This window comes from Alosa alosa, chromosome 20 (genome assembly GCF_017589495.1).
Source record: "Alosa alosa isolate M-15738 ecotype Scorff River chromosome 20, AALO_Geno_1.1, whole genome shotgun sequence".
Taxonomy (NCBI): Eukaryota; Metazoa; Chordata; class Actinopteri; order Clupeiformes; family Clupeidae; genus Alosa; species Alosa alosa.
The window spans coordinates 26,756,815-26,780,236 of NC_063208.1; the positions used below are offsets into that span (position 1 = coordinate 26,756,815).

The window sequence follows — 23,422 nt, forward strand, 5'->3', positions numbered from 1 at the left end:
AGGCGCTCTCTCTCACTGTGTGTGTGTACACTGCAGACAAACATGCGCTGGAGACCAGAAATGAATGTGAGACAAAGGGGCAACATTACAACCACAAACATACCAAAGAAAAGGGCAACATCACTCCATGACTTGTACTCATGAATTATCATTTAGGTCTTCACTATGGCAGTGCCTGCTTATTAGCACATGCCTACATCTCCAAATTTAGACTTTAGAGTCGACCTTAAGGTCTAAAATAACAAAAAGCTTCCCTGTCTGTGCACATTTTTTCTCTATGAATATCTGTCGGTTTGAGATAATGTTTTATTACTGTTACAAAAAGTCTAACTAGGCTAGGCCTATTTGATAAAAAAAAGATGATTAATACTTTCTTCCAATATGACATCGTGTGAGAAACTTAGAACAGGTTTTAAGACCACATAATCTTGAAATCAAACAGGCTAGCAAAAAGTCCACATTATAAACACTCTTGGTTCAACTTAATGTTGGTAACACGACGGTATCTGGATTGCATTGCATTACCAAATTTGCATTGCATTGCATTACCAAATGCCCGAGCAGATGACATTCTGACTTATCAGTCTATAGCCTACTGCCAGTGTAGCTTGCGTTTGCCGATCCCACTACCTCCTCCTGTCAGAACCAGAGGAGGCTGACCACAGACAGTCCATCACTGTCTGGCCTTTCCCCTCTTGCTGGACATTGTCTGGGCTCACTCTAGCTCATCACAAACATTCCAAATTCCATTACTCGCAAACATAGCATCTGCCTCATAAAACATCCCATTTGTATTATAAAGCCATTCCTTAAAGTCATCCATGCAATTGCATATTAATATGACTTCATTCTTTTCAGGCAATACAATTAAATTATTTTACCTAAAACTAGCAGCTTTAAACTCATTTAATGTTACACTACAATAGAGAAAATGGGGTCCATGACATTATTAGCACACGATTTAGTTCAAAATGAGTGCACAATTTTGTAAAACGAGTGCACTGTGTACCTAGTAAATCGAATGCACAATATACTCAATTGTGCACACTATTTACTAACTACTTACGAGTCCTTAATTTCCTAAAATGAGCACACAATTTATAAAAATGAGTGCACATGCTCTTGATAAAGAAAACATTTGCAATGACACCCCTCCTGGGCTCTGTAACTTCATAATTGCAAGTTAAATCCCTCGCTCACTAAATCTATTTCTTATGGCATTAACCTTTTGAAATTGGAGACGTTATTTGGGTTTCATTGGCAGCATTACAGTTTTTTACAAAATCAAAAATCAAACCAAAATCAAAAGTATTCCACTGTTAGCGAAACCTTCCACTCAAGGAGCAGAGCATCAGTTCAGATTTGCACAGCACACTTTTTACAGAACACTACACACAATGATTTACAAAAACACTGCACACAATGATTTACAAAAATACTACACACAATGATTTACAAAAACTCTACTGTACACACATTAATTTACAAAACACTACACACTTTTCTCTACTTTAGACTAAAATCTCAGATAATGTCTCCTCTTTCAAGGCTCTACCCTTCAAATACCACACACATTAACCCACTGATCAACTTCCAACTTCCAACCAACTTCCTTTCTTTTTTGTTTGACCTCGTTTGTCTCCACAAATGTTTCACTGCTCTTTTACTGCAGCTAGAAGTGATGTTCTGCCCTGGTGTTCAGTGCAAAATGCATTTAGAACTGTACAGATGAATTGAGTGTAATTGACAGTGTGGAGAAAAAAACGTCCTCAATGTACTGGTATGGTCTTATGTGTCATATTTGTATTATGTGTTATTTTGTGTTATACACTATATATGAAAACCTGTTTTGTAAAATGTGTTTTTGCATTGAGTACATGATTCAAACATACTCAGGTCATATCATGAATGTGTTTGTGTTATGACAACAAAATAGAGTTTTGATAAATAATTGTATAGTATTGTGTGTACAGTAGTGTTTTGGAAAAGCAGTTTTCAAAATTGTGCTTAAGCAATTGAAAAAAAACTGTAATGCTTTGATTACCATGAGAATTTTAATTATGATACTTAGTCTTCCAGAACCCCTTCTCTTTTAACTAACCAAAAACTAAACAACAACAACAGAATGCCTCTATCGTGAGATGAAACAGGTCTTTGTTGGCAAATGTCACATATGATTAGAAACAGAGGGAGTCATTGTGCGGTTCATTCTATTGTTTCCTTATTCAGAAAATGCTTTAAGATTAAACAGCAATTATGCCATTTTAAAGGCAGGATACAAAGACGAATGGTTACACTCGATTGACACGTCACCTCTCACATACAGTAGCAGCACAGCAGCTTAGCAGGCCATCAGTAACTACATGTGAGACATTTACATGAGTCTCTTTACTTGTAAATGAATAAATGTAAATGTATGTATAAACGTATGTATTTACATATGTATGCATCATGTATACATGCATGATTAAAATATGTATGAATGTATGTATGTATGTATGTGTGTATGTATGTCTGTGTGTGTGTGTGTGTGTGTGTGTGTGTGTGTGTGTGTGTGTGTGTGTGTGTGTTTTAATGCAGCACACTGTCATTTAGTAATGTTACTGTTTACCTTCAGTTAGCTTTCAGCATGCTGATTCAAAGTCATGAGGTAGCACAGTTCTCCAGTGTTATGTGAGACATGATGTCTGCTAGAATGACATGTCCTCCCTCCCCCTGTGTGCAGGCCAGGGTTTGATCAGGGGGGCAGATAAGTGCTGGTAGTTGTAGGACTATCTGCTGAGGAACAATGACTGGCCCCCTCTCCCTCCCTGAGGCCCTAACCTGACAGATCTCAATATGAATATGTGTGAGAAAATTCAATACAGGCCATGCAGAGGAGCACACACACACACACCCTTCACTGCTGACAAGTAAAAAGGAACCCAGTACAGGATGAACCAGTAATACACCATTTGGACTGTAATGTAATGTATTTGAGGTTTGAGAGAGGTGAAACAAAAGGTCATTCATTCCGGTACTCTCCCATACATTCTCAATACGCATATTATTTTCATGTTTTCACATGCATGTGTGAAAATGAATGAATGTTTAATTGTAAGATTAAATCAAAGTCACTACTGGACATTCCTTTAGATCAGGGGGTTTCAACTGCCTGTGATGTGGGGACTCATTTTGACTGAGAAAACAACCTGAAGACCATTATTGAATTAAAAATACTTAATTGACTAGTTGCACGAAAGGCTCTCGGAGATGCCGCTATTCTGAATGTAACATGTCTACACGGACCCGGTTGAGTGTGGCACTTAGTGAATCTGCATGTTTCGATAAAAAAGGACGTGTAGACACTAATTACATTCAGAATAGCGGCAGGTTCAAACACACCTGGCTCCACAGGAAACAAACGAGCTCACTAAGAGCCTATCGTGCAACTAGTCCATAGAATACAGTAAATGGTCAAGGGCCACCTGGAATGCCTTCATCAACCACCAGGGGGCAGAAGGTAGACCACCAATAGAAAGCCAATGTGCTGAATAAATAAATAAAATATTATAATAATATTATTTATTACACGGCTCTTCATAATAATTCACCTCATGCTGATTGCATGGCATGCTATGCTGATTTAGATGAGTGTGTCCAAAGTGTGTTGATATGCCTACTGTTTTGTACATTATGTGAAAATGACTTGGAGCACTGAGTAGGACTAAAGCTACTCTTGCCTAGTATGTGAGTGTTTATTTTCAGGTTATTTTTTTTAACAATATCCACCAATCCACCCCTAATAACACTCATTTATTTTCAGTTGTCTAAATTGAAAAAGGACAATACCTGTGCAGTTGATACCTTATGGCACCAATTTTACCCATTCCAAATAAGATATTGAACAACATGACATCTAGTCATTATGCTCCTGAAACCACCACCAGGTGGCAGGCAAGAGCACTGGCTGTATAAGTATATATACTCTTTTGATCCTGTGAGGGAAATTTGAGCTTGCATTTATCCCAATCCATGAATTACAAGTCCGGTTACAAGTCCAAAGCGCTAACCAGTAGGCCACGAATCCTCACCAATTGGGGCAGTAGTGTACCCTCTTGTATCTGCTGGATAAATTAACATCCTTCACGTCACTAAAACCCCTTATCCTAGCCTACAAATCACAACAGTTAAGATTACTATAACAAGACTTCATAGCTTTTTGGGTAAAAACATGAACCACTGTTCTGGTTCCAATTGTACAGCATCATTACATAAGTGAACAAGGTCATGAGGCCAGGGAAATGGTCATAGTTAACTAAAAACTTCAACATGTCAAAGGTGTGCAATCAATTAATCTGCACTATCAATTTTGTGTTAAACATAAAAAAATCTGGACAGCAGGTGTAATGTGCTAGGCATATTTTAGTCTGACTGGTTATGCATTTTGCCCTAGTAAATCTTCACACTAGATTATAACCATGCACCCTAGAGCATTCCAAAATCCTAGCTTGTACAGCAGGAAGCTAAGTAGCTGAATAGTTTTGGTAAATATCGAAAGGAAACTCTACAAACAAATCGCTTAAAAACAAAGACGCCACAAATATTGCATTTTCTTCTACTTTTATTTTATTTTTTTTAGTACAACAGTTTTAAGTCAACATGTTTTCCCCATCGTGATGCCAAAAGTGTATTGCTCATTTGCTTTCCTTGTGTGTAGACCCTCATTTTCTCCGGTCCCATTCCAAGATGGCTTCCCCACACCCCGTTGGTCTGGTGGAGAACAAGTCATGTGCTTTGAGATCGACAACGGCTCTCCCGGTGCACGCAGTCGCATGAAAGCAAAGATGTCAGCAGCACTGGGGCAGACATTAAGACAACACACGCATACACACTACCCAGAGAGCAGGAACAGACGCTGGAACAGACCTGGCCTGTAGTAGGCCCAAAACTGGGCCCCGTTGGACCTTGGCTCGAAGGCAGATCTGTCTCAGAGCTGCAGTCTGGGCCGGAACAGTCCATCAATGGAAACTAGCAGATTCTGAAAAAGCGCAATCTAGCCAGAGATTTGCAATATACAGAAGGGAGCAAGATAGAGAGAAACCAAACACGGCCACGTGGAGAACTCGTGTGCTACTTCTCGTTTTGTTCTGCTTAAGTGCTAAAAACGGGTTGGTTTTTTTCTGGACTTCACAGGATCACATTTCCAAACGCGCAGTATGCAATAGATACGTGTTAAAAGTTCTATGCACAGAGACATGCTTCTTTTTTGTTTGTTTTATAAAAAAAGAAAGGTAAGAACACTGCTGCTAATAGCCAAGATGAAAAGCTGCATGAACAAATCTAGAAGTTGGCCGTGTCTGGAACTGTTCCAACACTGGTCCTGCAGAATCAGGAACGGAGCAGGCCCAGACCGGTTCTGGAGTTGGCAGATGCCTGGGAACACATCCAAAGAAATGGACAGGAGACTCAAAGTGAGGGAAAACAAGATTCCACACAGAAACAAACAAAACAAAAAAACAGAACCATAGCAATGTAGACACTTAAACTAAAATCTGCAGAGGTACGCCGCAGAGATGCAGGATCCCCCTCCACCCTGTTCCCTAGCCAGGCTCTGCAGCAAGGGAAGAGAGCTGTAGGCCATGGATGGCAAAGCCTTTAGGAGAAACCTGCCCAAGAGTGACCCTAGGGCGTCCACTGCTACTGAAACTGCGAGTGTCGCCGTGGGTGAGTGTTGCTGTGGTGACATCACCGTTAAATCTGGTGAAAACCAATGCACTGGAGTTAAACTTCTCTTTTTTTTTTTTCCTCAAAAAGGTAGGCAGTGAACAAAAAGATACTGGCCGTCAAAACAAAAAAAGCAAAAAAGAAATCTTTGGATGTGTAAAAAAAACCTTTAGTATCCCTCCCCGTAACCCACCCTCTCCCGTCCCCTTTGATTGTAATGTTCAGTTTCCTGCAGACGTGTCAGCCTCAGGCTCTTTGGTTTCCTTGTTCTTGCGGACCTCTTCAATTTTCTTGTCCTGAGGAGAACGAAAAAGAGAAAAAAGAGAACTTAGAAGTGGTTTCATTTAGAAAACTACACGCTCTTAAAGCAGACTTCAGACACACAGGCCTCTAAAGGGTCCATCTTAAGTACCTTCTCCTTGAACTTCTCGCTCATAGCTGCCAGAAGTGCTTCTCTGTTTTCTTTGTTGGCCTCCATCTTCTGGTTGAGCTTCTCCTCAGCCAGCTTGCTGAAGTTGTTGTTCTCCTCCTGAGCTTTCTGAAGCACCTCCTTCTCGTGCTCACGCTTCTCAGCTAAGTGCTTCAGAACCTCGGCTTCGTGTGACTGAAAAGGGAGACAGTGCAAACACATTCAGTCCGAGCTAGAATACTTTAGTGAGGTCTAAAGGTAGGCTACACAAGTGTGGAAATGAGTCATCAATTAATGAGATTTCAGCAAGTAAATAAAATACATAATAAAAAAAAGATTTGTTTCAACTTAAAATAAAATATAATTAAAAAAATAAGTTTATCTGAACCTACATGCAAAAAGACAAACCTAACTGAGTTAATCATGTATATTTATCCATGTGTATATGTGATAAAAAGCAGTGATTTTAGGTCCAGCGTGCTGTAAGGGATTAATCCATGTCAGTGGCTCACCTTGCGCCTCTCCTCAGCAGCCTCCAGTTTTCTGGATCTCCTCCAAAGATAAGTCCTTCTTCTTGGGGGGCGACAAGGGGAACTCGCCCTTGGCGTCCGGGGCGGGGGTTCCGAGGATTACTTCAAATGCCTGCCCAGAGGCACGCTTGTCGAGTTCCTTCACCTGAATATCTGTTTTATGAAAATGGATGATAATGACAATGTTATTGTAACGGTCATTTACGTCATTCATTACAAATACAGAAACAGTCTTTTGCTTTGTTTTCAGAAAAGACCGATGTGATTTCATGTGAAAATTGCAGAAATGACTAACGTGTCGATGTAGGATTACATCTTCAGAGTCCATGGAGGGTAAAGGCGGTCACGCACGTTAAAAGTTATTCTTAGATCACCGTCAGGTGCCTAGATGAGGGGCGTACCTGCTTTTGTTTTGTTTTGTTTTGTTTTGTGTCCCCCCCCCCCACCCCTCCCCAAGAGACACTTACCACCAGAAGAGGCCATATTAGCAGTGAGACTGGTTCAGTGGTACCTGTCAATCAAAATGCAAGAAAATAAATGAAAAAGTACTCAGAAGAACTCAATTACAATGAGTCAGTTATCGCTACACAAGAAATATCTAATCTGTCCAATATCGCTCTCTAGTGGTGAACTTGAGTCATAGATCGCACTTCACCTCATCCACTTTGTGGATTGTAAAATGAACGATGTACCGCGCTTGAATGACACAGCGAGCTCAATAGTGACCCCATTTGGTCAATTTGATTGCAACAAATAACCACCGCCCATCGCTCCTGTTTATTGTTGTGTTGCTGACAGCGAAATTAATCCTCAAGATGGCCCATATTCATTTCACTGTGCGTTTTAAATTATCCTAATTTGTATCGATCTAAAAAGCTCATGCAATCGAGGTCTAACAAAATGCGAGCCCATGCATTCGGTCGGTCCATTCAAGCCTCACAGCAATGCAATATAAACTTGCATCTCAAAAGTGAGAAACAAAGGAGCTTATGACACCACCTTAGACTTTGGCGCGCTTTGAACAAGCGGTAGATAATTCGGTTAACCACGCGCTTTTCCTCACATCCTGAACAAATGTCAAGGGTGCATACTTACAAACCAAAAGCGAGCCGAAAACATGCCTTCGTCAGGCAATCTCGGATCGTCAAACAATCATGACAATCGACAGAAGACTGTCGATATGGAATCGTGGTTTATAGAAACCATCCATGTCGAAATAAGCACCTTCAAATAGTAAATTAATGAGCTCGCTGTTCTGACGCCAAACATACCACACACGTGTACAAAATAATGTTAGTCATCACATTTTCCGTGCACTCCTGTTGCCATTGACAACATAAAATGTCAGTGTGAGAGCGTCGCTAATTGTGCATTTTAGGCAGAAGGCAAACTGCACACATTTCTCAGTGCTATGAGGGTCTGCGGAGACAAAAGCGCTACTATGTGAACGACGGCAGCTGCAAACAAAGGCAGACAAGCAAGACCGCGTGCCCAGCTCCGCCTGTTTGCTTTGCAATTAGCATCATCTCCCACCAGCAGCATCCTCTAGAAAACCTCCGGTTAATTTTGCGATTAAATTCAATAAACGCTCGGACTTATTTTGCTTCCAATGAACAATGTGAGGGAAGGAGCGTTTCAACAAGATGAATCGGGTTAGGTCATGTTAACTATTACACACAGTAGGATCAATTGAATAAGTTATAACGTTAAGTGGCATAACATTAACGTTGCGTTATCCCAATTCTATCAATGGTGTGAACAAAAGCTGCAGGTTGACTGCGTCGACCGATATAACGTTAGGTGTGTTCCCGTTACAAACACCAGCTACGCAAAATGAAACGGATAAAGAATGGTACCCAAGCGTATAATACTGCCATTCACTCAGAAAGTTATACACAAATCGAAAGTAAATGTACACACAATACCTAATACCGTTACTAGACATGTCGGTAGAATGTTTCATGTATGTCAATAGCTAATGAGCTTGCCGACATAGCTAGACAAGGCTCACCCACCCAAAAACTGATCGGCTAAGACCCAGCCCTTAGAAAATGCTGGAAAGCAGCATGCACACCCATTGTTTAATTTCCACCTGATAACGTTACTATAGACCTGCAATTCAACTTGAATTTGACGAAATGACAAATACATATTTCTTACTAGCGCTAGCAATAAATATGAAACCCCGGGAGGTTAGGGTGCGTTAATATTACTTCTCTCAAGCACGGCACAAATTGATAATCACAAGGATCGTGACAAAAATTACTTGATTATTAAATCCATGTAATCCCAAACGTATTGCCTATATTAATCTGCAATTCAGGAATATGTCCAAGCGCTAAAAATCTTCTGAAATGAACACCTACACCACAATAGCCGTCACACCCACCTTCTGCAACAGTCGACTGACGACTCTGAGCCCAAACCTTCTCGCGCCGATTTCTACACTTGCCCTGGCAGTTCGCGCATAAAAAGACCAAATATTATTTCGTCACAGGGTGATCTGCCCTCTTATTGGCTATTGCATTTCATAACATGGTATTGTGGGATTTGTAGTTATTTCACTGTTTAGGTATCTAAACAAGACCACGAGGTGAGACAGGCCACAGCAAAATGCACTCTTTAAGATGTTAGAATTTAATACCAGCCCTGTTTTAATGATCAAATGTGTTTCTAATCCCAAGATCATTTAAATGAGCACAAAAAGTCAAATTAAAATCAATTATAATGTTCTGTAAATAGGCCTAAGCTACGTCATCAGTCTGAGGGTAGCCTAAGTTGTAGCCTATCCTATTTTATTAAATTTAGACTAGGCTAGGCTACTGCATCCTTTTGCCACAGTGATACAGGGGATCTTATGTAATAGCTTGCTTCTGTGTGTCGAAGTGCCTGCAGTCATAATCAAATGAGAAACAATCCAGGATTTGTCATTGAACACATAGGCCACATAGCCTAGACTAGCCTACTGTATGTTAGGCTTATGCAAACTATCTGCTTGTAAATCCCAACTAAATGTCAGTGACCATCCACACTCAGTATTGCTTAAGATATGGATGACCAAGGGGGTCACTGACTTCAAAGTAATAGCCTACGTAATAAAAGCCGGGCATGGATTAAATTGCATTCATCACACCCTTCTCCTCCTCCACTTCTCATCTAGCCTGGGAGAACCCCAGACGAACCTTTTGAAATTTTGAATTTGCTCTGCAGGTCTGTCTGGCAAAGACCATTTCCAATGTTCCTAAAACCTGTTCACCAATCACAACCGTTGAGGCGGGCTTGATATGATGACATAGGCAATTAGCTGCAAATGTGACAAGGCAATTTGTTTGTTGAGATGTTTTTTCCGTTGCTTATGTCAGTGGTATTTTTTTGACACCCGGCTGTGTGGTGGCTGTGGCTTGCAGTGTCAATTTTTCCCAGTTTCAGATAATATGACAGTGCAGGGAGACTTATGGAGGGTCCTGCACACAGCCATTGCTTGCCTCTGCACTCTACTGGACAGCCGTCTGATCGACCATCTGCGTCCGCCGGCACGAATAGAGGACTACATCCACGGGAGTGTCTGGGTCCTCTTCATTATGTCATCGTGCCAGGGCCCGGATCTGCTTGACATACGAGCCCTGTCAAGCGTTTATAGTCCCATCTGACAGGATATCTCCCATCAGCTGCCATCTATCTGTCTCGGCCTCATGAGGAAAGGATAAGGGAGAGTGATGGAAAGAGAGACACTTAGGAGAGAGAGAGAGAGAGATGTTGAAAGGATAACCTCAGGTAAAGGTATATCATCTTCATATCCTCATACCTCCTGTACTTATCTGTACATAGAAACTTCCTGTCTGTCAGTGGTTCACCACATCATACCCTTCATGAAATCATTCTTTCCACTAGCCTTCTTTCTGTTAGAAATCAAGTCCTCTGTAATGTTAAATTGAGAGTTAATATGACATTTCATTGTGGGAAGTTTTTCATCATAGCCCCCCATGGCTGCAACTGAACTTTTGTATTCTTGCCCTAAACCACAAGTGAAGTTCTGTCAAGTAGAAAACCCATTCATACAGTTGTCTTTATTGGGGCAATCCAGGCTACATTCTAACTAGGTGCTGCCATTTTGGGAAGAGAATTTTGGAAAGACCCTTTTGACTAAAGAAAGAATGGAAAGGATGACTAAATCATAATTTTTAAAAAAGTGTGTCTTCCCTCTTTCAGGCCAACACAGGGGATATTCAGGTGCTTAAGACACTGCTTAACACAGCAGCATTGTCAACAGGTAGCATCTCTCTGCCATCACTTTTTATTTTTATGTGTGTGTTTATTTTGTGTGTGTGTGTGTGTGTGTGTGTGTGAGAGAGAGAGAGTGTTAGCATACTTCTGTTTGCTTGTCTTTTTCCAAGCAATCAACACAATGTCATCTCTCATAGACAAGACAATAGCTTTTGATTTAAACCCATTCCATGGACCAGACATAACTCCAGCAAATGTAAAACTTCCATGGAGGACAAACCACTGCATAATAATCAAGGCAAAACAGTGCGTCTAATTCCAGGGGTATTTTTATCTCTCAGTCCTCACGCCACACACTGCCTCAAACAGGTCGCCTACTCTTTGTTCATGTTGTGATCTGCTCAAGCCCTGAATATTTGAAGCCCCTTTTTTGTTTTATATTTAGACGTCACGTTTCCGAGTCTCGTTCCATTCCAAACGTATTAGATAATCTTGTCGTCAGCTTGAGTCTGCATGCGAGTATTTGGGAGGAGGAGGAACTTGGTGCATGTTCAGCAGAGAGAGACACTTGGAGCCAAAACGTCTTAACAGACTGAGGCTGATGTGCATCTGCCGTATCAGCATTTAACATCTGTCCCTGGCAGGAGTGGACAGACTGCATTTCTGGTCAATTCCTCATGGATGACTCATCCCAGTGTCTTCATTTGGTGCTGATGTCATATTAATCTGAATGATTTATGGTCCTCCAGGGCACAGAAGGAAAGACTCAGCCATGCTCTCACACATTACAGTAGCAACACACACAGCTCTAACCTCACAGCTCGATTTCCTGCAGCGTCTGATTTTTTGCCTTCTTTTCTTTCCTCCCCTGGCATCGGTAGGAGCCTACTTGCCATGTGCTGGCTCACCCCCACTGGGGCTGGTTTTGTTTTGGAGAGGATAGAGAGAGGAAAGTCTTTGGCATCTGCATTCCTGCCCTGGAGAAAAGAGGCAGATGGCATCGACCCCCCCTCCTCTCAGAGAAAGAGAGAGAAAGAGAGAGAGTGGCAGTCTCCCTCTTTCTTTATGGGCACATGGGAGCATCTCTCTGCAGGGGACAAAGGATGGACAAATCAAAGGAAGTGCAGGGAGGGAGCAACGTGTCTGCTGACAATGTGTGTGTGTGTGTGTGTATGTGTGTGTGTGTGTGTGTGTGTGTGCGCCGCATGTGTGTGTGTGTGTGTGTGTGTGTGTGTGTGTGTGTGTGTGTGTGTGTGTGTGTGTGTGTGTGTGTGTGTGCATGTGTGTGTGTGTGTGTGTGTGTGTGTGTGTGTGTGTGTGTTCTGTTGGGGTGACGGGGTTCCTTTGGCAGCCATTAGCTGCAGATGTGACATGTGGGAAGCAGGTGGATTTGTGGTCTGAACGTGAATAACAAGTGTGTGTGTGTCTGTGTCTGTCTGTCTGTCTGTCTGTCTGTCTGTTTGTGTGCACAAAAGTGTTGCTGTGGGACAACCAAACTGCACGTGACTAAGAATTAGGCAATTGATTTTTGCTATTCGGGTCAAGCAAGTGTTTCAGATGGATTATGGAAAGCAGTTTATGCTGCTGTTTGGACATACCATATGGGTCAATTACTCAAACAAGGCTACCAGGCCTAAAAAAAACAAAAATACACCACAAGCTCAAATATTGATTGTATCACAAATCCTGATACATCTTCCAAGACATTTGATCTTTAACAAAAAACAAATGCCAACTATAGCCATCATGGTCCTTGTGATGTTTAATATTGTAGGCAAAATTATGTGTAAACATGGCAAGCTTAATCTGCTGTATCAGTTATTAGACCAGTGCCATGATGGTATTTTAAACGCCTGACACAGACTTAATGAGTCGAAAATGCTTTAATTTGCACTTGGGGTTGAATGTGATCGTTAAGACCATGTTCAGCACATGTAGCTGGGTGACGGCATCATGACTTCATGCTCTGTTGGAGCAACACCAGAGATCAAGAATCTTAAATGTCACGTGACCGACAGAGAGATCTATAGACGGGGAGGGGGGGCAGGGACTAAAAACAGCTGACCAGCTGTCTTTCCTTTTGTTGACAGCATCTGTTGCTCATGTTTACCATGTAAGCACACCGGGTAATTAGTCATTTTCACTCGGCTCATGAAAAAAAAGCAATTTATCACATGAATGATATTTTTTGTCTATTTAGGTGCAGACTGTGCATGCCACTTCAAAGCCCTGTCGAGAACGCATTGTATTCAGAATTGTTACTTGTACATTGTTCTAGCACGGCACATGCCAGAAAGAAGGACAGATAACTAGGTCCAGACAGGGGACTCAAAAGCCATACCGCTCAGACAAAATCTGGACGATTGGTTATCCTAGAAGCGCATTTGTGTGAGCGGCAAGAGGCCTGATTGTATTTCTCCTAACCAGAGGTGTCTCCAGTGGTCAGTGGCAGAGTGGTAGAGGACACACACTGAGGAGAGCAGAAGCTGCCATTTGTGACAGTAGAGCCAGAGTGACATTAGCATATCAATGAGAACAGAGAATGACATGCTCCCTTATGGGATTGTTGAACAGTGCATATCTCTGCAGCACAGCCTCTTAGACACATACAGAGAGAGAGAGAGAGAGAGAGAGAGAGAGAGAGAGAGAGAGAGATAATATCAGCTAACACATGGTAAACATTTCCTGGTGACATGTGAAGGGGGACTCTCTTTTCCTCTCCTCTCCTCTCCTCTACTTCTCTCTCATCACCTCCCTAGTCTTATCTCCTTTACTTTCCTCTCCTCTCCGCTCCTTCCATCCCCTCTCTTCTCTTCTCCTCTCCTCTCCTCCTCTCTTATTTTCTCTCTTCTCCTCTCTCTCAACCTTTCAGATGCATTCAGGCATGGGCACTTGCGCCGAACAGAGAAGTGACCCATTTTTATCAGTGCAGGACCATTTTCCTCGCAGGCAACCAGATTTTCTACAGCCCTCTTCTCATCCCAAACCTCTGCTATGATTGGTCCAGAGCTAATGATGCGGACGTGGGCTGCAGGCTCCCGTCCTGCTCGGGCTCATCGCCACGGTAACTACAGAGACGGAAGTCTGATGGGTGTACCATGCAGGTAACCCATAGAGATTCTGCTGCACACCTGAGAGTATCGCAGAGCCCCATAGAGAGAGACAAGGGACTCGCCTGGCACCACAGGAGTTAGTTCAAAAGAGTGCCCGTGAATAATGAATGAGGATGACTGTTCGACACGAGGCGTCGCCCCCCAGCGTGGTTTAACCCCCATCGTGTGAGGTCACATGTTTCCCATAAAACCAGGACAGCATCCTCATGTCCCATGGCCCATGTCCCACGCACATTCTCTTCTGCTCTCTGATCGTCCCATCTGAAGTGAAGGATGCTGCCTCTTGTGCACGAGTGAAGAATTATGTCTGCGCATGGACGTCTGTGGGTTTTTTTTGTGCAGAAATGTAAAAAGCCAGTGAATGAATATCCATACGATATGTTGGCTATAATAATACCCTCTTTACGTAACAGGCTGTTACATAACCCCTCAGCTGCCTCTCCCCCAGTGTGAGGCTCCGGGTGGAGGAGACGGAGCTACATGCTCCCTCCCAACCCCCACCCTTCTATACCATACACACACACACACACACACACACGGCATGCAAGTGTGTGTGTGTATGTGCAAATGTTCACTTAGGGCCCCTAATCCACTTACTGCTTGTGTCACACTGTCATACAAACAGTACAAAATGTTAATAAATCTTCATCTTTGTCTTCAGACATAAGAGAGATGAGTAAAGAAATTACTTCCTCGTCATTCAATCACATTATATATGTAAATTTAATCTCTTAGGGCTCTTTTTGTCTTGTCATTTGTGTTCATTTGCATTGCCTGGCAGACTTCCAGAAATCAGCATTAAATCTGTGAGGAGGATTTTTCGTCAGTATGGTCCCTTATTCGCTAAACTCAGTCGGTAGGGAACTGATAATTGGGTCACCATATTGTTTATGAGAAAGATTTGTTGATGGCCGTAGACAGATATCTGGGCCAGTCCCCATCAGACAGTTACATACAGTGCAAGAGGGAACCTGCAGGGCACGTTTTGAAGTGTTGTATTAAAAATTGAGTACATCGTTAAAATTAGTACTGCCTCTGGCTGGACTGGGCATCTCATCACGATTACAGCCTGCTGGTGGATCATTTAGCATTCATCTCCCAATGTGAAAGAATGGATCATGGATCATATAAAATCACTGCACTGCTCATGTCATTCATATAATTCAGTAATAATGGCAATAAAACTACTATTTCAACTGATGATATTCATAATTATATAGGCCTATAAATAATATATTTATTTATTTATTTCATACTTAATATTATTCATATTTTCTCAGGGGAGTGTTCATTCTCTATCTCCATATTCACTGTCTGATTAGGCGTCCATCTGTATCTCTTCTCCATTCTCTCCCCCAACAGCATCAGGACCAGTGGGCATGGTGGGCTGCTCCTGCTTCCACACACTGACTAGCACACACCAGGCACTGTGGGGACATCCATTCTCGCGTCACTGCCCTTAGGCTGTCCCCTCTAGTCGCTCCTACTGTCCTTTTCTGTCTCTCCCCCTCTCTTGTCCTCGTTCCCCTCCTCCTCCTCCTCCTCCTCCTCCTCCTCGTCTGTGAGATAATGGCCGTGTCCTGAGTCTTTCCCCCGTAATGAGGCCCAACAGATGGAACCCCCTGTCTGCCAGTGGAGATTGAGAGTAAGAGACAGAGAGAGAAAGAGAGAGAGAGATGGGAGAGAGTGAGAAAGAGAGAGACAGAAAGAGAGAAAGGCTTAGGGAGAGAGAATGAGAGAGCGAAAGAGAGAGGGGGAGGTTACCCTAATGGCTTTGTGTGACAGACCATGACCATGCAACAGATCCTTTTTTCTTTTCTTTTACAGTCCCTCCAGAGTGGCAGTTTTGTGACTGTCAAATGTATGTAGTATACACTGTAGATTGAAACGTATGTAGTATTACTGTATATGGAAATGCAGTATATACTGTGTATGGATTGAATTAGATACTACATACATACTGTGTATGGATTGAGATACTACATACTGTGTATCGATTGAATTAGATACGACATTGAAGGATGTGATTTGGTAATAATTATGGCGATGATATCAGTGTCAAAGTCTAAGACATGACAAGTTCAGAGGTTTTATCTATCCCTCTCTTTCTCTCTCACTTTCTCAAACACAAACACACACACACACACACACACACACACACACACACACACACACACACACAGGCATACACAAACAGTCGTCCCTCTTGGCTACAAGGCAAAAGGAACTCTGAAAGAAGAACTTGACCCGATTCTCTAACACTGCAAATGGGACACTGCCAAAATATTTAGAGACAGGGTTGTTTTTCATTTTGTTTTATTTTTAAGCCAGTGAAGCAAGACTAAACAGTTTAATCATCAGTGCCTGGCTTATCATTGGTGATCAATGATTAACATTTTAGCGGAACAAATTAGCTTAAATGAGCCTAAAAACATAAACAGAAAATGCATATGAGGTTCATACGCTTTGTGGACATTGCATTTGTCCTGCCATTCAGAAATGTATGTATAGAAAGGCCCATGAGTTGGAGCATATATAGCCATGTGTTCTGAGGGTCAATTGAATTACCCCCCACCCAACACACACACCTAATTCAGTTTGCCCTGATGTGTCTGAAGGAAGAATAACTCCTGCATACAGGTGCAATCTGGTGAATGGCGGAGAGCTCTTAATGGTTGGAGGAGGTGGAGACAAGAAGGGGGTGCCTGGGGGCAGAGATAGATGCTGACCTCAGGGGCAGACCCAGCACTAGTGCACTAGTCAATGTGGATGGGTTATAGATGAGAGGAGATGCGGGTGGGGGTGGGTGTGGGGGTGGAGAAAGACGCAGCAGTTGCTGCCTCACAGCCCGTTACCATCACAATGCACCTCTGGGACCATGATGTAAGAGGGAAGCGAAAGGTGGGGGTGGCATGTGTGTTGGACGAGCAAAACAAAGAGCTGTGGAGGGTGGAGGAGGAGAGAAGAGGAGGAAAAGATGGAGGAGGAGAGGAAGCCATGGAGAGAGAGAGAGAGAGAGAGAGAGAGAGAGAGAGAGAGAGAGAGCACAGTGGTGTAGAGTGTTGTATTGCAGTTGGTTATTAAGTGAGTAAGAGGGCAAGCGTGTGTTTATGTGTGGGCAGCAACAACAAGCATGCACAGATGTTTAGACCAGAGTGGTCCAGTGAATTTCTTCCTCTTGGCAAGAGCCAATTGTACACTATGCGTGTTAATAAGGCTCGGTGGTGGATCTCAATCTCTGAAAAAGATGACAAAAAGGTACTGTGATTGTGTGTGATAGAGAGAAAAGGTACTACTTGAGAGAGAGAGAGAGGGTAAGTGAGGAAACGAGTGATGAGAGCAAAGAGGACAAAAAAAAAAGATGTCTGTCTATTTTTAGTAAGTCGGTGAGACAATCCCTCTCCTTGACAATGATGATCATCATCACAGCATCGACACGACATTCTTACACATCCACAAGCTCAGAGGCTGTTTGGGTGGACCAGATGACCTTTTAGCTCACAGAGGGAGGTCTGAATTTTAGTGTGTCATCTCTGACCACCACTCTGTATAGTTCAAGGCTATTAAGGAGGAAACAGCAGTCAAGGGAATGACCACTAAATAGGCCTGCTCCTCCTGCCCATTCCCTCCCACAGCCAATCTCTTTGTGGGCAGGGCAGAGCAGAGCAGAGAGACAGGGCCATGCAGGACAGTGGATGTCTTGGACTGTGGTGAAGAAATTGGATCAAAGGAGCCATGGTATAAACGGTTATGATGATAATGTATGTCATGGTGGGGTATTGTTTCTTGTGGTGGAGATACAGTGGACAAATTGTACATGTTTATGATCCATTATGGAGGTCGAGTAGCTTGCTCACATAATCCAATTTGTGATTGTCTATTTGTCTTCCTATTTTCCTCTCTTTTTCTCCCTACTCTCTATCATACACTCCCACACACACACACAGACACACGCACACACACTCATCAATTTTTCAACCGTTATGTCTCTCACTCACTCACTCACTCACTAACACACTCACTCACTCACTAACTCACTCACTCACTAACACACTCACTCTCTCACTCACTCATACTCCCAGCAGCACCTGTCCTAGTCTGGAAACATGACACTCTCTGTCAACGAGATCTGAATACAAGTAGAACATATTTAGTATGGTATAGTAACATCATGGCATGCCTATCAACAGTTGTTCTCTAAATATTCTTCGGCAGTGCTTATTCATGTCAACTCACACACCCAACACAATCAGTCCCTCATCTATCATTAGATCCCTTTGGAATGGAGCAAGGTCCAAACAATGTCCAAGTATGGGGTTCGTCCCTTTCTGTTGACCTTGTTTCATGGACGTTTGTCGGCCCGTGTCAGTGACTGGGTTGGAATAAAGCAGTCTTTGTGTTTGAGGAATTGCCTGTGATGGCACAATGCAGGGTTTTGATGCCATTTATTTATTTGTTTTAGTTTGTTGGGGACCTGTGTCAGCCTCACATCTGAAATGAAGAGCCACTGGTGAAGAACCTGTCAGTCAGCCTTTGTCTCCAATCAGACGAGCGATGACATCAGTGGCCCCTCCCCACAAGAGCTGTGTTGGTGGGAGAGAGTTCCGTTCCCAGTCTTGTGATCTAAGCCGAGACAAAGGATGAAGTCACCAACAACAAGCATCTCTCCCAGGGATGAGAACCAAGGGGGAGCACTGGATACATAACAACTGAAATAACAGTTTAGGTTCATATGACACTCTGATATCTGAAAACAAACAAGAATATGTGATGGGCAAAGGCAAGTTTTGTTTCAGAATGAATTACCCTTTAAAATTGCTCACCGTTTCTGAATATCTTTTCCCTTTTTTCCAGGATTTTTACCCATCCCCCCTTACTTACATGTGCTTAATGGTACGCCCCATGTACTTGGATAATGAGATGAGACGTTTGTGAGGAATCTGGGGTGATTTGCTCAGTCGCTGTATGAGGCTTGTGTGTGTGTGTGTCAGTGTGTCTGTGTGTGTGTGTGTGTGTGTGTGTGTGTGTGTGTGTGTGTGTGTGTGTGTGTGTATGTGTGTGTTTGCGTGGGTTTCATACAGCACTTTCCTGCCCCGGCCCTGGACACTGACTCAGGTAGAAGGGAAAACAGCTGATGATCAGGCGGGCTTGAAATTGGCCTCTGCTGACACCACAGGACCACTGCCCGTTAGAGGATCACTGCCCCCCCCCCCCACCCCAACCAAACTCCATGCCTCCCACCCCCACCCAGCACCAAGATCCTGCGCCACCAAAATTGGCCACCACGCCCCTCTCAGGAATCCCTGTCATTCCGAATTGGCAGCTGGCAGCTGTGTGTAAGAGAGGTCCATATGCACGAAAAGGCATAAGCCACGTAAAGCCTCTCATCTCATCTCATCTCATCTCATCTCATCTTGCGTTTCTCTAGTCTCCTCTCTCTCTCTCTGTTCTCTGTGTTGTCCTCCTGCCTCGTCTCTTTTGCCTCTTCTCCTGAGGCTGGAGGCAGGATGGCACGTGGAGCAGCATGTGAAGCCCGTGTTCTGTGTTGGCACACATATCACACGCCACATGCATCTCTCTCTCTCTTTTTCTTTCTCTCTCTGTCTCTCTCTCCTCTCTCTTTCTTTTCTCTCTCTATATCTCTTCTCTCTCTCTCTTCTCTCTCTGTCTCTCTCACTCTCTCTCTGTCTCAACATAAAACAACACATAGTACTGTACATGCATGTCTCTCTATCTCTCTTACACCCACACACATTACGCACCCCATGCACCTTTCCCTCACTCACACTCACACACACACACACACACACACACACACACACACACACACACACACACACACACACACACACACACATACACTGCTGTGTTCAGTCTGCACATGCCCAGTTCCAGTCTGATGGGCACTGTCACTGCACTTTCTCCTCCTCCTCATCCTCTCTGATGGATCTTGATCAATAAGGCAACCTTATCTCCACGGACTACACTTCATCTGCATTCCTGCTGAATGCGTCTCTCGATGCATGTTTCTTACACTGAGATTGTAATGGCTGCCACTGCTGGGATGTCCTAGTCCTACAGAACACAAACACAAAACAATAATACAGAAATCATCAACAAACAACAGCACACACAGTACTCAGTAGACTTCACTTACTTACAGCATCGATGTCCACTGTGTTTGTGTGTGTGTGTGTGTGTGTGTGTGTGTGTATGTGTGTGCATGTGTGTGTGTGAGAGCGTACGTTAGACTAAAAAGCCGTGCTTCCCAGTGGGCCACTGATCCAGATAATCTCCTCTGTTTTGTGGGCCGTGTGGCAGAAGATGGGTGCTGTTTCATCATGCTGCTGGTGATTAGACTCTCACACACACCCTCTCACACACACACCCTCTCACCAGCCGTCTCGCTCGCTTTGTGTCCAGCATGTCCCTCTGGCACCCTCCCCCTCCTGCCCTACTCTCTCTCTTTGCCACCACACACACACACACACAGACAGACACATACACACACACACACACACAGACAGACACACACACACACACACACACACACACACACAGACAGACACACACACACACACACACACACACACACACACACACACACACACAGACAGACACATACACACACACACACACACACACACACACACATACACATACACACACACACACACACACACAGACACAGACACACACACATACACACACACACAGACACACACACAGACAGACACACACACAGACACACAGACACACACACACACACACACACACACCTCCCCTCATTGTTAATACGGTCTCCCCTCTTTTTTGGCCCCTCCCCTTCCCTGTCCTGCTATGTTGAGTAAAATAGGGCGTCACTAACATGCATGCTAATACCAACACAAATAAACAAACAAACAAATAAATAAATAGATAGAAAACATCTGTTGACACCCCTCCAAAATAGTAAGTCTCCCTTCCTTCAGCCTGTTGAGATTACGATTGCCTGCACGCATCCAATGGGCCATGGATGTTACCCATTACCCCGGCAACAAGTTGCGTAGCAACCGCTCCAGCTAAGCCTCCACCTTCTTGGCACAGAGAGGGTGAGTGAGTACTGACCGAGGCAAAGGGAAACAATTAACCACAGGGTTCAAAGACGATCAGTTAGTCGGTTAATGAACATGCATCATCAGCTTGTTGTGTCATTAAAACTGGCTGTGCACCTCTCAGACCTTTTAATTATGTTGTATGTGGCTGAGTATATTGTTTTGAAATCTCATCTAAGATGTGTGTGTATGTGTGTGTGTGTGTGTGTGTGTGTGTGTGTGTGTGTGTGTGTGTGTGTGTGAAGAGTAGAGCCCCAGATGGGCAGCTGTCTGGGACCCTCTTAAGCAGTCAGAGCCCCTGAGAGCCATGACACTCGCTGCCAGCCCACCTGCTGAGCCTCTCTCTGGGCTGGACACGGCAGGGATGGGAGGGTGGCTGGAAGTCTGCTGGTGGTGGTGGTGGAGGGGAGGGGTACCATCTTTAATCCCACCATTGTAGCCCTTAATGTGCTTGTTCTGTGGGCACACGTTGTCTCCCAAGCTCATGGTTAATTGAGTGTGTGTGTGTGTGTGAGAGAGAGGAGAGAAGGGGAAGGAGAGAGAGAAAGAAGAAGAGAAGCAGACAGAGGGACAGACAGACAGCCAGACGGATAGAGGGTAACGCCCCTGTGAGAGAAGCGCTCGCTGCTTCTCATCACTTTCTCCCCCCTCCCTCCCCCTCCCTGCCCCGCCCGCACTCTCTCTCCTCCTCTCCAAAATCCTGACTCCCATGATCAGACCCCCAGACAGTAGCCTGAATATGTCTGGCGATACCTCAGCAGTACCTCTGCCCACCCGTTGGTAACATTTCTTCCCTCTGTTGTCCTACAGCTTCTATTAAAAAGACCGACACCACCACATGACGGACACTTTTGATCTTTGAAAGGTTTAAAAGGTTAAGGCTGCTGTCTGACTGTCATTCTCAACTACAAACTCCATATTCTTTTATATTCATCCATATTCATTCCCCTGAATAAAAAATGGCTCCTCCCTGTCCTCCGCTGATGGGTAAGTAAACAAGCCGAGTAGCTAATGATTGCTGGGGAGTGGGCACCACCTAGTGTTCATAAATGCAGCTACATCAACATATCACACTTGGCATCATCAGTGATGCACCTGTCATGTTTCATATGTTTATAGTGTTAGCCGTTTAGCACATGTGTGCTCATACACAGAGATACAGAGTAATGCAAACAGCCTCATATTTACAAACATGAGCTGACCTATGTCTGAGCTAAACTCAGAGGATATTTAGAATACATCCTTTGCGTTAAATGCAATGTTAGAAAATAATTCACATACTTTTGTGCCAATTACTGCTATCATTCACAGAAATATGCAGAATATGCCCTTAATTTATGTTTACAATTCATTACTGTATTGACAATCATGATATGAGGTACATGATATCATGCTGCAATGTATGCCATGCTATTGCCTGCTTTCATCCATAGATAAGAAAGCTAGATACCATATTGTCTGTCGAGTTCTATGTGGCATACGTGAACGTGGATGCCATGTTGCTGGGGGCAAACACCTTACTGTCTATGGGCAACACTTGCCTGCAATCAGAGACACCTGTCTGATTTCCAATCAGAGACACCTGTTTCTCCATTGCCCTCCAGTGACTGTTGCCCCCACCATGATGGCGGCGCTATTTACATATGTTCTGGAGCCCAATGCGGTATCTAGCTTTCTAATATCTATGCTTTCATCCTCAGAGGTGACAGAGATCACAGTGTCCTCTGACTGAATATCCTCAGGTGCAGACTCATCTGGTGCATTCTCAGGTAGGCTACACACATGACGATTATGCCTTAGCAAGAACACAAACACAGGTTCGGCACACATTTCATAATGTAATAATATTTTCCTTGCATCCTGCAACAGTTTCTAGAAAAGAACTCCAAGGCTTTTGGAGTGGATCCAACTCCAAACTTGACTAGTATTGACAGATGCAGTGGTGATTCTTAAGCTAAAAGCACTGTAGCTTAAATATTATTCTATTGCTGTAAGTTGCTTTGGATAAACTCGTCTGGCAAATGAATACATGCAAATGTGAGTCTGACCTCACCAATGTAACCGTGAGCTGAGTTGAAGGACATTACAGAGGTCACAAAGGTCGAAGCTTCTACAGCTGCTGACCTGCTGGAAGACAGACCGGAGGGTGGAGAGGCAGTGGGATACGTGCCAAGGCTGAAGGTCACCTTCAAGATCGAGTGGAGTTTAACTCTGACATGCTGCTTTTTGTGTGTGTCTGTGTGTGTGTGTGTGTGTGTTTGTGTGTGTGTTTGTGTGTGTGTGTGTGTGTGTGTGGTGCCTGGAAAAGGTGGTCTAAAAATTCTGTTCCCTCAACACTCTGGATGG

The 23,422-nt window shown here is 43.6% G+C and overlaps 1 protein-coding gene across 1 annotated transcript; it reads right to left on the reverse strand.

Annotated features, from left to right (window-relative positions):
• Positions 1–4,585: 4,585 nt before the first annotated feature.
• LOC125285754 (stathmin-like) lies at positions 4,586–9,112 on the reverse strand. The gene is given in 6 exon segments (XM_048230348.1): positions 4,586–6,002; positions 6,119–6,310; positions 6,628–6,658; positions 6,660–6,798; positions 7,113–7,156; positions 9,035–9,112. Coding segments are annotated over 5 exon segments (453 nt in total). The 5' UTR covers positions 7,129–7,156; positions 9,035–9,112; the 3' UTR covers positions 4,586–5,927.
• Between the last annotated feature and the right edge of the window lie 14,310 nt (positions 9,113–23,422).